Here is a 13,309-nt window from a genome sequence, read left to right on the forward strand (position 1 = left end):
ATGCAGGATATATATATATATATATATAGAAAAAAGGTTTTGAATGGAAAAAAGGCACAAATGTGGATAACAAGAGAGGTAAAGGCTAAAATAAGAGCAAAAGGGAGGGCATACAAGGAAGCAAGAATTAGTGGGAAACAGAAGACTGGGAAACTTTTAACAACCTGCAGAAAGAAACAAAGAAGGTTGTTAGGAAAGAAAAGATGAATTATGAAAGTAAGTTGGCGGATAACATTCCAAAGGATACTAAAAGTTTTTTTTAAATATATAAGGAGTAAAAGACAGACATGGATTGATATAGGACCAATTGATAACGGTGCGGGAGAGATTATAATGGATGATAAAGAGATGGCAGAAGAACTAAATGAATACTTTGCATCGGTCTTCACTGTGGAGGACATCAGCAATATACCGGATCGTCAGGAGTCTCACGGAATGGAACTGAGTTCAGTTAAGATTACTAGAGAGAAGGTGCTAGGAAAACTAAATGGGCTAAAGACTGATAAGTCTCCCGGACCGGATGAGGTGCATCCCCGGGTTCTGAAGGAGGTGGCTTTAGAGATAGCAGAGGCATTGGTGATAATTTTCCAGGAATCGATAGACTCCGGCACGGTTCCGGAGGACTGGAGGGTCGCAAATGTAGTTCCACTGTATAAAAAAGGTGGGAGGCAGCATAAAGGAAATTACAGACCTATTAGTCTGACCTATTAGTCAGTGGTGGGAGGCAGCATAAAGGAAATTACAGACCTATTAGTCTGACCTATTAGTCAGTGGTGGGAAAGTTATTGGAATCTATCCTCAAGGATGGGGTTATAGAATACCTGGAGGTGCAAGGCAAGATAGGTCCTAGCCAACATGGTTTTGTGAAGGGAAGATCCTGCCTGACCAACCTATTGGAGGTTTTTGAAGAAATCACAGGTAGAGTGGATAAGGGAGGGACGGTAGATGTTGTGTATTTAGACTTTCAAAAGGCCTTTGACAAGGTGCTGCCTAAGAGACTGATTAATAAGATGAGAGATCATGGAATTACAGGTAGGATAGTAGAATGGGTGGAGCGTTGGCTGGTTGGCAGGAAGCAAAGGGTGGAAATAAAAGGATCTTGTTCTGGTTGGCTACCGGTTACCAGTGGTGTTCTGCAGGGGTCGGTGTTGGGGCCGCTTCTTTTTACCTTGTACATTAACGATTTGGATGATGGAGTAAATGGTTTTGTGGCTAAGTTTGCGGATGACACCAAGATAGGTGGAGGAGTAGGGAGTATTGAGGAGACAGGAAGGTTGCAGAGAGACTTAGATAGTTTAGGAGAATGGGCAAGGAAATGGCAGATGAGATTCAATGTTGAGAAATGTGCAGTTGTACACTTTGCAAACAGAAATAATCGGGCAGATTATTATCTAGAAGGAGAGAAAATTCAAAGTACAGAAGTGCAAAGGGACTTGGGGGTACTCGTGCAGGATACCTTAAAGGTTAACCACCAAGTTGGATCGGTGGTAAAGAAAGCGAATGCTATGTTGGCATTCATTTCGAGAGGTATAGTGTATAAAAGTAAGGAAGTGTTAATGAGGCTCTACGGGACACTGGTGAGGCCTCATTTGGAATACTGTGCACAGTTTTGGGCCCCATATCTTAGGAAGGATGTGCTGATGTTGGAGAGGGTTCAGAGGAGATTTACGAGGATGATTCCCGGAATGAAAGGGCTTACGTATGACGAGCATTTGTCGGCTCTTGGACTGTGCTCACTGGAGTACAGAAGAATGAAAGGGGACCTCATAGAGACATTTAAAATTTGAAAGGACTGGACAGAGTAAATGTGGCCAAACTGTTTCCCTTGGTGGGTGAGTCCAGGACCAGAGGGCACAATCTTAGAATTAGAGGGTACAGTTTTAAAACAGAGATATTTCTTTAGCCAGAGGGTGGTGAATTTGTGGAATTCCTTGCCAGGTACAGCAGTGGAGGCCAGATCATTGGAGGTGTTTAAGGAAGAGAAAGATAGATATCTAAATAGTCAGGGTATCAAGGGATATGGGGATAAGGCTGTAAATTGGGATTAGAATAGTTTTTTTCTCTTTTCCCTCCCCCCCCATTTCTCATTTCTTTTTTCCCTTTTCTTTGGAGCAGACTCGATGGGCCGAATGGCCTACTTCTGCTCCCTTGTCTTGTGAGTTTGTGAAAATGTAATTAGTGGATGGTCAAAGACAAGCAACAGATTTAAAACAAAGAGCAAAAGATCCAAGGATGATAGGGAAAAACTTTATTCTGCAGCATGTGGTTATGAACAGGAATGCAAACCCCGAAAGCATGGTGGATACAGACTGTGGATTTGCAGAAGGAATTTATTAAATACTTAAAGGTAAAAAAAAATTTGAGCAAGGGTGGGGGAACAGGACTGACTGGACAACTTGGTGAGTTGAGTGGCTCCCTTCTGATGTGTGATGGGTCACGTAGAGACATGGGAAGCTGGGATTGTTCTCCTTGGAACAGTGAAGGTAAAGATGAGAGTTCGTAGAGACACTTCAATCATGAAGGGATTAATTGGAGTAACTAAAGGGAAACTTTTCTCAGTGACAGGACACAGAATGCATTGCCTGATGTGGCAATAGAAGGAGATTCAATAAAGATTTGAATAAACTCTTGGTTTAAGAGACGCTAAGACATGAAGACCTGACGAATGGATGAGTCGGTCAGTAGTGTGAACAAACAAGCACAGATTCATTGTGAAGAATGCCTGCCCCCTTCCATGCCATAATGAGTTTTCACTGTACTGCTCAAAGAGGGCCTGGTGTTGGGTCTTGCGAGTTGAATTCTGCACCTTACCACGTTGCTGAGGGTCATGACTCTCAGCAGAGTCTCACAGCACGACTTCACACAACTGACGGGGAAACAGGGAAGGACTTCTTTCAGCAAACATAACACGTGCAGCGTGGTGGTACCCTCTGTACTGCCTGCAGGGAACAAAAGAGGCATAGCAGAATGGGAACATGCAGCATTGGATAATCCCCAGTTCCTCCCACCAGTAATTTGTCCAGAGACCCTGTGCCATAATTCTGCCATAAGAAACCCACAACTCTACCCATCCTGAAACCAGTTTCAGTCATATTGATACATCAAAGACATGCGCTGTTCAGTCCAACTCATCCATGCCAAACACTATGCTGCTGGAGGAACTCAGCAGGCCAGGCAGCATCCGTGGAGTAAAGCAGGCAGTCAACATTTTGGGTCAGGACCCTTCTTCAGGACTGAAGACAGGAAAAGGTGAAGCTCAATATATAGGAGGGAAAAGAGCAGTGATAGGTGGACAAAAGAGGGCACAGGTGGTGATAGGTAGATGCCGGTCAGAGATAGTGATAGGCAGGTGTGGGGGAGGAGGGGAGCAGATCCACCGGGGGATGGGTCAAAGGTCAGGAGAGAAAGGGAATAAAAGGGTAGAAAAAAAGAAATAGGCTGGGAAAAGGAAGAAGAGAAGAAGCGTGGTGGTGGTGGTGGTGGGGGTGGTGGATTACTTAAAGTGGGAGAATTGAATGTTCATGCTGTTAGGCTGCAAGGTTCCTTTCCTATCCAAGTACCCGTCCAATGCCTTTTAAAAGTTGTAACTGTACCTGCCTTTACCACTTGCTCTGGCAGCTCATTCAATAAAATCACCAACCTCTCGTGTGGAAAAATTTGCCCAAGATCTTCTTTAAATTTCTCCCCTCTCACCTTGAACCTATGCCCTCCAGTTTTAGACACCCCTATCCTGGGAAAAAGACTACCTGCCCTACCTATACCCTTGTAATTTTATAAAGGTCTAGAAGGTCACCCCTCATATTTCAGTGAGAATAAACCCAGTCTATCCAATCTCTCTTTATAAGTAAAGCCCTCCATTCCAGCCAACATCCCGGTGCATCTCTTCTGCACTCCTAATGCTACCACATCTTTCCTGTACTTGGCAACCAGAACTATACACAATACTCCAATGCAACCTCACCGACGTTTTGTACAGCCGTAACGTGACATTCGAACTCTTGTTCTCAAGGCTTCAGCCTAAGGCAGCAAGCATGCCAAGTGCCTTCTTCTCTACCCTATCCATCTATGCTGCCATTTTCAGAAAGCTATGAAGTTGCACCCCAAGATCCCTCTGTACATCAATACTCGAGCCCCTGTCAGTTACTGGATCTACCCTGTAAGTATTTCACATCCCAAAATGCTTTAGCTCACACTAGTCTGGATTAAATTCCACCTGCCACCCTCCGCTCAATTTTCAACTGATCTATGTCTCTCTGTATCCTTTCACAACCTTTGTTATCTACTGCTTCACCAACATTTGTGCCGACGGCAAACTTACTAATCAGTTGTGTGTGTTACTAATCAGTCCACCAACCTGATAAATAGTATTCATTTACTGATATCTGATGAGAAGTATTCATTCTCATATCCCTTAGATCCATGTGTAGATTTCCTTTTTGGTCCCTAGATATCCTCTTGCTTCTAACATACTTATAAAAGGTCTCCTTAAAGCTGCCTGTCAAGGCCATTTCCATGTCCTCTTTTTGCCCTCCTAATTTCTTGAGAAAGTTCTCTCCTCCATTCACTACAAACTCCAAAGGATGATCATGAAGCAAACCTGATCAGCTTCTCTTTCATTTCCCATCAAACCTTCAATTTCTGTTGTAAACTAAGGTTCCCAAATCTTGCTTCTTACCTTACAGGGACATGCTGATTCTGAGCTTTTACCATCTCATGTTTAAGCAGTCCCCATCTATTGGATGTTGGTTTTCCCTGCAGCAGTTGCTTCCAATCTACTTCCGGCATTATACTGTTCTCTCAGCACACCAAAGCTTGCCTCTTCCCTGCCCAGAGAAACCACTCACTTCCAACAAGAATCTCTCAGTGGCCCACGACAAAATTCCCTCTGAACTGGAAACACAGCAGTCTGCAGATGCTGAAATCTGGAGCAAACAACTGACGTAGGGTCTGGATGAAGAGTCTGACCTGAAAAGTTGACCATCCCTTGGCCTCCACAGATGCTGTTTGATCCCAAGTTCCTCTAGCAGTTTGGCTTTCGATCCACTCATTGAGATTCTCTCCCTCCCACACCTCTCCCCCCAAACAATATTCTGTGAGTACTAACCTGCCCTCTCACCCACAGATATTCCCATCCCACCTAGACCCAAACATGCTGAAACTCCATTCCAACCCAAGGCACACGCGTGCACACACCCACCCAGCCCCTTTCCCCTCCTCGACCTACCAAGACTTTCCCTGACCCCCACCTAGCTACCAAAAACCCTCCCACACAGTGACCCTTTTCATACCCAGATGAACCTTGAGACCACTCCATGATGAGACCTTATCCCCTGACCCACCCAGCAGACCCTTCCCATGCAGCCCTGTGAGGCCACTCTCCATTCTGACAGCAACCTGTTGAACCCCTCTCCACTCTCTGACCCACCCAGCCCAAGTCACTTGCCAACCAGCAAACCTCTCCACACACAGGCCCCCCCTCCGAGGCAACCCACCTCACCAGACCTCCCCCGATACCCACCTCCACACTCCTCAATTTCTTTGATGCAGAATTTGGCTGTTGACTGGGCAGCTGGGTGAAGGGGTGGAGTTACGTCTCCAAACATGAAGTCGCTCCCCCTGAGGATGGAACAGATGCCGCGCTGGGCCTCCTTTCGGACCTGGGGAGAGGGAAGGAAACATGATCCTGCGTCACCACTTCCACCCCTACCAGCATTCTCTTCATTATCTGGCACTGCTCTGACACCCACTCCCAGTACCAGCCCCTCAGCACCCCAACCCTTACACTAACAGGCAATCCGTGTTCCTAATTACCCCAATGCCAATCCCTTTGCTTAAGCCACACCCTGGGTCTAATACCCCACCAGCTGGATACATCAGCACCTCACACCCTGATTGGCCACTCACCTTTGGTTTGATGTGTACAGCGAAAGTGAGGAGACCGTGGTAAACTTGGAGTGTCGAGGGAAAGCTCCACATGTCCAGATCCTGTCGACGCAGCAGAGTGGAGAGGCACGAGACTGTCTGCCAATCAGTGAGATGACACATCACCAAAGAGTACACAGTCGAGTTACTTCCCTCACACCATGCCACCTCTGAACCACAGAACCCTCCACATTCCAATCCCGGTTCACCCTAGAAAATTTGGTCATGCACACAACAACCAGGAATGTGACTATACCGACACCAGGAGCCACCTGTCTGGTACCAGGACCTCACCACCCACCTGCCCAACCATAAGACTTGCACCATACATCAAACACCAGGATATCCCAAGGAAAAACCCCATTGTTCAGCCTAACCATGTAAAAACCGTTATACCAGGAGACCACCAAGTCCTGACATTAGGAAACCACATGAGGCCACCACTGCCACACAACATGACTAATACATGGATTGGACTTACCCATCGCAGGGCTACTGTGGATCCCGTACTCGCCTGAATGGCTACAAGGTTCATAAAAACTTTTGCTGTGTCTGAGAACTTCTTTTTCAGGACTGGAGCAGGCATCCTGGAATCAAGGTAAAAGCATAACAATTAGGATCAGGAGTAAGCCCTTCGAGCTTGCTCTGCTATTCAATAAGATCAGCATGAGACACAATTCACCCACATGGTGGCTAAACCAGGAAGGCTGATTATCTCAGCAGTAATGAGGGGCAGCGCAGAGAGACCTGGGCTAGGGTTATTGCTGAAGGTAAATATAGAGAGACCTGGGTATCTATTGCTGAAGGTACAGTAAGTATACAGGTACAGCACACTGTTAAGACACAAATCGTTTGTTTCCCTTAATGGCAAAAGAATTTGAGTAGAGGAACATGTATGGCTTTTTGCAATTCTACAGGGCCTTAATGAGAGCGCATTTGACAGTTAACTGTGCAGCTTTGGTCTCCTTGTCTGAGGAAGGATGTTCCTGCATTGGAAGGAGCGCAAGGAAGGTTCACTAAACTGACTCCTGGGATGGCAGCACTGAGGTATAAAGAGAGATTGTTGATCAGGCTTATGTTCACTGAGTTTAAAAGAGAATGGATCTCATTGAAACATGTAAAGTTCTAACAGGACTAGATACAGGAATTAGATCAGTTTCAGGAAAGATGTTCCTGACAGTGGGGGAGTCCAGGGCCAGTGGTCACGTTGGGGACTGAGATCATGAGAAATTTCTTCACTGAGAGCGGTGAACCTATAGAATTCCCTACCAGGTGACGCCAAATTATTACATATATTCAAGGAGTTAATATAATTCTTGGGACTAAAGGGATGAATGGATATGAGGAGAAAGCAGCAACAGGCTGCTGAATTTGAATATCACGTTGAATAGTGCAGCAGGATCAAAGAGCCAAATGGCTTAATCTTGCGGAGTCAGGAGATTGCAGATGCTAGAATCTGGAGCGAAAGATAACCTGACCCAGATGAAGGGTTTCAACTCAAAACGTCAACTGTCCATTCCTCTGCCTAGATGCTGCCTAACCCAGAGTTCCTCCGTCATCTTGTGTGCTGCTCCAGATTTCAGCATCTGCAGTCTCTTCTGTCTACATTCTTAATGTGCTCACTTGCAAAGACAGTATGCACATTCAACACAAATACTCACATCGACATACTGTACTAACAAGATATTTTATGAAATTGTAGCCCCATTGCTCTTATTAACACACTGTGCTCACTCACTAAAGCTTTGTGACCACAAAGCAAATGTGCTCACGATAACATATTGTACTCATTCATTGAGGCATCACCTCCACACTCTCAGCACCTTACAAGTGCACTCCAGCTTCGCACATTTACATAATGGCATACTCACAGTTAAGACATCTTACCAATGACTCTCACTATCTTAACTACAAATACATGGCATTTTACACTAAACTTGTCATCTTACACACTGATGACACAATCTTGGACCTCAGCAATACTTGGACTTACCGTTTCATTACCAAGCTCAACAGGTATACAATGGCTGTGACAGACTCCTCAGACTCCACTGCTTCTAACGTAGTCATCTGTGAAAGTGCACGTATTAGTCAGGTTCAGAGATCTCACATATCCTGCCTACAGCCTCTCCAGCCCTGCACATCACACACCTTGAACTGCAACCTTACCCCATCTGGTCAAAGGCTCCAGAATGCATCTTAACTGGTCTGCGTGCTTTACAAACTTTAAACCTTTTACAGCACTACTTGTTCTGAAACAGACACGAGAACTGCTTCAGTCAGCACAACATAGTGTGAGGAAGGGCAAGGCTAGGTTAAGTAGAGCACCACGTTGGACTCTGAGAATATAAACATGGCTGACTGCATTTCAGCTATGTACATAAACAGTGAGTAACAGAACCCAATGTTGGATCTGTGGTCTAAATATTAACTTTTATGTTGGGAAAATATCCAGAGTCTGATACAGTTCGTGTGCAAGTTGTTTAACTGAATCAGTATCATTGTGTTTCCATCCACGCACGCTCACAGATTTTACTCAATGAGGCACCAAGGCAAATGAATAACAGGCTTTTGAACACAGTGCTTGCCAAAAAAGCCCCATGAATAGGTGCAACACTTGTCCCTTCAGCTCCTCGCTCACCACCATCCAGGTGAGGCAGAGATTCACGTACACTTCCTCCAACCTTGTTTACTGCATTCAGTGCTCTCAACGTGGCTTCCTCTACATCGGTGAGACCAAGCACAGGCTGGGCCACCGTTTTGCAGAGCACTGCCCTCTGTCCACAATGGCCATATAGAGCACCCAGTTGCAAGCCATTTCAACTCCCCCCTCTATTCCCCACCGACCTGTCTGTCCTCAGCCTCCTCCACTGGCAGGGAGAGGACAAACCCAAACTAGAGGAACAGCCCCTCATATTCCACCCGGGTACTCCACAACCCAAGAACATGAACACTGAATTCCCCAAGTTCAGGTCACCTCCTCCCCCTTTGTTCCTTTCTCTTTCTGATCTACCCACGTCCTCTTGCACAACCATTTCTTTCCAAACCACCCCACCCCCCCAGCTCCATTTCCCAGTTTTGTTCCCCTCCCCCACCTGTCTATCACCCACACACTCAATCCACTGGGTTCCCTCTCTCCTCCCCTTCCCCACTGTTCCCATCTGCCCCCCATCCCTTCCCTCTGGTTCCACTCAGCACCTTCTTTCTTACCAGATTCCATAATGTACAGCTCTTTGTTGTCTCCACCCCCCCACCCCCACAGCTCCATCTGCCCATCAACCCTTCCTTACCTGATCACTTGCCAGCACCTACCGCACCCCTCCCCCTCACCTCTTTATACTGGCTATTTCCCCTCTACACTCTCAGCGCTGATGCAGGCTTTGACTCCAAACAGCGACTGCCCCTCTGCCTCCACAGACGCTGCCTCACCCGCTGAGTTCCTCCCGCAGCTTTTTTTTGCTCCATGGGCTTCTGTTGATCAGCATGAAACTAACTGCTATAAAAATTACATAGTACAGCACTATGCAATAACATATGAAGCATTTAGAATGAAATCTCAGGAAAGATAGATAACTGTTGTCTTCCATTAAGTAATAAGAAAATGTGCGTCTCCAACCCTATTAACCAGAGAACAATACAGGCCCTTCGGCCCACCATGTTGTGCCGCCCTTCAAACCACACCTAAGACTATCTAACCCCTTCCTCCCACATATCCCTCTATCTTAAATTCCTCCATATGCTTATCTAAATTGCTGCCTCAATTATCAGACAGGAACCTGATCGATTCTGTAACTGTTGCGTGCTGATGATCTGAAATAGACCACATTTTAAAGAGCAACCATTGTCAAAATACTAATATTAGTGCTGAAGACAAAAATTGAGATTCAATACTTTTTAAAAACACATTTTTCATGGCTAGTGCAAATGCTAACCAGTCCAAAAGCAATGTCCCCAGCCGTACTCAGAGACATCTACCCCCCGACCCCATTTTGAGATACAGAGCTAAACAGCTGAATGTGAAATCTACCCAGCTTGTGCTTGTCAAGTGCACCCTTAAAGCAGAGCCCCTCTTCTCGGGATGGGTGTAGGAGACAGGTGGGAACGGGTGCTGGGAAACTCACCAGAGCAGCAAAATATTCCGTTTCTGTTTCCTTCCCACCCTGAGCGCGAATCACTTCAGTAACAGCAGCCAATACTGCACAGATCTGTAAAATAATCCATAGAACCAGAAAATTATGGAAGGAAGCCATTTTCCACATTACATCCATGTACACCCAACTGCATTCTCACCCTCATTCCTTGTCCCCTTGCAAATTCTCTCTCAGTTCCCTTTTGAAGACCTTGATTCTATTCCCACAATACCTGTCAGTGAATACCAGACCATAACTACTCTCTCCATAAAAAGGTTTTCCCTACAGAATCCCTCCTCTTCAAACCAAACACTGGGAACGGTTTCCCTTCATTTACTCTTCGTAAATGAGTCACGACCTTGAAAACCATCAAACTTAAACCAGCATTCTTTCCTGAAAGGAGAAAGAAGGCAAAGAATATAAACGAGAATCTAAACGCAGACACAATGGCGGAGGAGGAAGGCAATAAACAGACAAATGTGTAAACAGATAGAGTAGGTCAGGGCTGATAATCACTTGAAAAGACAACTGGGCTTTGCTGTACCACACAGAATTGAACTACTGATGCTCCAGGGTCAGAGATGAAGACAGACAGCACACTGCACCAAAGCTCCCAACCTGCTACAGACAGTTCCAGGACACCGCACCAGTCACTCCAGTCACTCACAGACCTTTCTCCCAATCCCAGCCCTTTGCACCAGTCACTTACAGACCCCTCCCAGGTACCCAGTCTCAGACGGTATGCTGAACATTCACCTCTTTATGGGCTGCAGAATTGGATTCCCAGAACCGCTGAACTCGGCTGAATGTCAGGTTGCTGCAGTCAGATAGTCCACTAAGGAAGGTCCCAGAGGTCTTCTCTGTAAGGGCATTGTCCTCTCTCTCACCAATGGGCTCTTCTGCTGAACACTCTCTCGGGCCAATAGATAAGCTGTTGGACTGGAGCTCATTGTGCAGTTTCAGCACATCCACTGTCAGATCGCTCTTTCCTACAGAGCAGAAACATTTGAAAGTAAATAAACAGCGACAGGAAAACACAAAAAACTGCTGAAAATATGGAGAACAGTTCTAGAGCGAAAGTACAGCTGAAAGAAATCGACTTTAGTTATAAAGGAATGGAGGTATTAATGGGACTGAGTGCTGATAACTATCCAGGACATGATCTATATGCGAGATTCTGAGAGATGGTGAAGAGGAAGCGACTACCCGCTTGGAAAATTCCACAGATCTACGGTGGTTGCCAGAGACAAGGGCAGCAAACGTAAATGCACAATTTAAGGGAGAGAGAGGGAACATGGGAAATTGCTTGCCTGTAAAGTGACATTGCTAATGGGGAAAAGGTTAGAATTCAGGAAGTGATAACGTGGCATTTAAAGAATTAAAATAGGATTGGTTGCATCAATATGGAGTTAGAATATAGAACTGTGCAGCAACAGGCCCTTCAGACCCTGATGTCGTGCTAATTAAGTTAATGACACCCAATCCCTTCTGCCTTCACATGGTCCATATTCCTCCATTCTCTGCATATTCACGTGCCTAAGAGCCTCTTAAACCCCTCGATCGTATCTGCCTCCACCACCATCACAGGCAGCACATTCCAGGCACCCACCACTGTGTAAAAAAACTTGCCCCACACATCTTTGAACTTTCCCCCCTTACTCTCTTAGAATTAGACCTTTATGAAAGGAAATCATTTTGGCAGATTTGTTGAAAAGTTTCTAGATTTGTGAGTAGCTGAATAGAAAAGGAGTGGTACAGTAGTGTAGCGGTTAATGTAACACTATTACAGCACCAGCGACTCAGGTTCAATTCCCATCGCTGTCTGTTGTCTGCGTGGGTTTCCTCTGCATGCTCCAGTTTCCTCCCTCATTCCGAACACATTCAGGTTAGGAGTTGTGGGCAAGCTATGTTGGTGCTGGAAGAGAGGCGACACTTGCGGACTGCCCCCAAAATATTCTCAGTAATGCAAAAAGACACATTTCACTGTGTGTTTCCATGTACATATGACTAACAAAATAAAAAAAAATAGAAGAACCGGTAGATATAGTGCATTTAGATTTTCAGGTTGATTCCAGAGATAACAGTTTCCTTACACTTCCCAGTCTGTCACCATTTATCCATGTTATACTGCACCTTTCATGTGTTTGTCCACTCACTCAATCTGTCTAGGTTTCCTTTAAGTATCTTTGCATTCTCTTCCCAGTTCACAATCCCTCTTAGTTTAGTGTCACTGACAGAATAGATGTGGAGTTATTGCTTTCCCTTGCTGGGGGTTCTGGAACCAGGAGTCACAGTCTCAACATAAGATGTCAGCCATTCGGTACCAAAAATGAGAAGAAATTTCTTAATCCAGAGGGTGGTGAATCTTTGGAATTGTCTACATAGAAGGTCTGCAGAAGCTCAGTTGTGAGTATATTCAAGACCAAAAATGCTGGAAATGTTCTCAGGGCCTGGTGGCATCTGTGGAAAGAGTTAACCTTTCAGTTCATAGATCTGAAAGGTTAACTCTGATCTGATAAAGGATCTTGAACCTGAGAAATTAGACACTTATCTTTCAGCATTTACTCATTTTTAACACAGATTTCAAGCAAAAGAATCATAGTTTTACAACACAGAGAAAGGCCCTTCAGCCCATCCTGTCAATGCAACCATCCAGACCACATCTACACTAATCCCATTTATCAGCACTTGTCCTGTAGTTCTACACCAGGCGATTGAAGAGCTCGTTCAGGAGCTTCTCAAAGTTGCGAGTCTCTGCCTCTCATCTAACACCTCACCTAAACCCTCTGCCCTCCAGTTCACAACACCTCTGTTGGGGAGGGGGGTTCTTCTTTCTCCATATCTCCTCTCTATGCCATTAACAGTCCTGTACATCACCCCCGCAAAACTAGTCTCTCGTCACCCCCCCACCTCTCCTCACCTCCCCTCCCCTGAGCTCTCCCTCACCCCCTCGCCTCTGTCCCCCTCCACCCTCTCTTCTCCTCCACCCCTTAACCTCTTCAGACCCCATCCCGGCCTCTCCTCTCCCCCACCCTCTCATCCCCGGCCTCTCCTCTCCTCTCCCCTCCCCCCCCATTTCCCACCCGATGGATGGTCAGCCAGTGAGGGAGATGATCAGTGGACGAGTCGCTGAGCCGACGTATCAGGGTGAGGAGCAGACAGAAAGGCCGAGTGTCCGCCTGCGGCGGTCCGGAGCCGTGGATGGACCCACGTGGGCCGGGGCCCAGGCCTTTCCCGGCCTCAGGCCGCCCACACTC

General features: G+C 46.0%; 1 protein-coding gene across 2 annotated transcripts in view; it reads right to left on the reverse strand.

Annotated features, from left to right (window-relative positions):
- Positions 1-13,309, reverse strand: part of rrp12 (ribosomal RNA processing 12 homolog) — a 51,039-nt gene that overhangs the window by 37,423 nt on the left and 307 nt on the right. The window contains exons 2-8 of one of the 2 annotated variants that reach the window (XM_052027615.1): positions 10,809-11,041; positions 10,044-10,127; positions 7,916-7,992; positions 6,404-6,509; positions 5,905-6,021; positions 5,519-5,657; positions 2,812-2,939 (exon numbers count right to left, since the gene is read on the reverse strand). In XM_052027615.1, coding sequence (XP_051883575.1) covers positions 2,812-2,939; positions 5,519-5,657; positions 5,905-6,021; positions 6,404-6,509; positions 7,916-7,992; positions 10,044-10,127; positions 10,809-11,041 — 884 coding nt within the window. The remainder of the gene's footprint in view (positions 1-2,811; positions 2,940-5,518; positions 5,658-5,904; positions 6,022-6,403; positions 6,510-7,915; positions 7,993-10,043; positions 10,128-10,808; positions 11,042-13,309) is intronic. The other variant, XM_052027616.1, reaches the window with a different exon arrangement.

Source organism: Pristis pectinata, chromosome 12, assembly GCF_009764475.1.
Source record: "Pristis pectinata isolate sPriPec2 chromosome 12, sPriPec2.1.pri, whole genome shotgun sequence".
NCBI lineage: Eukaryota > Metazoa > Chordata > Chondrichthyes > Rhinopristiformes > Pristidae > Pristis > Pristis pectinata.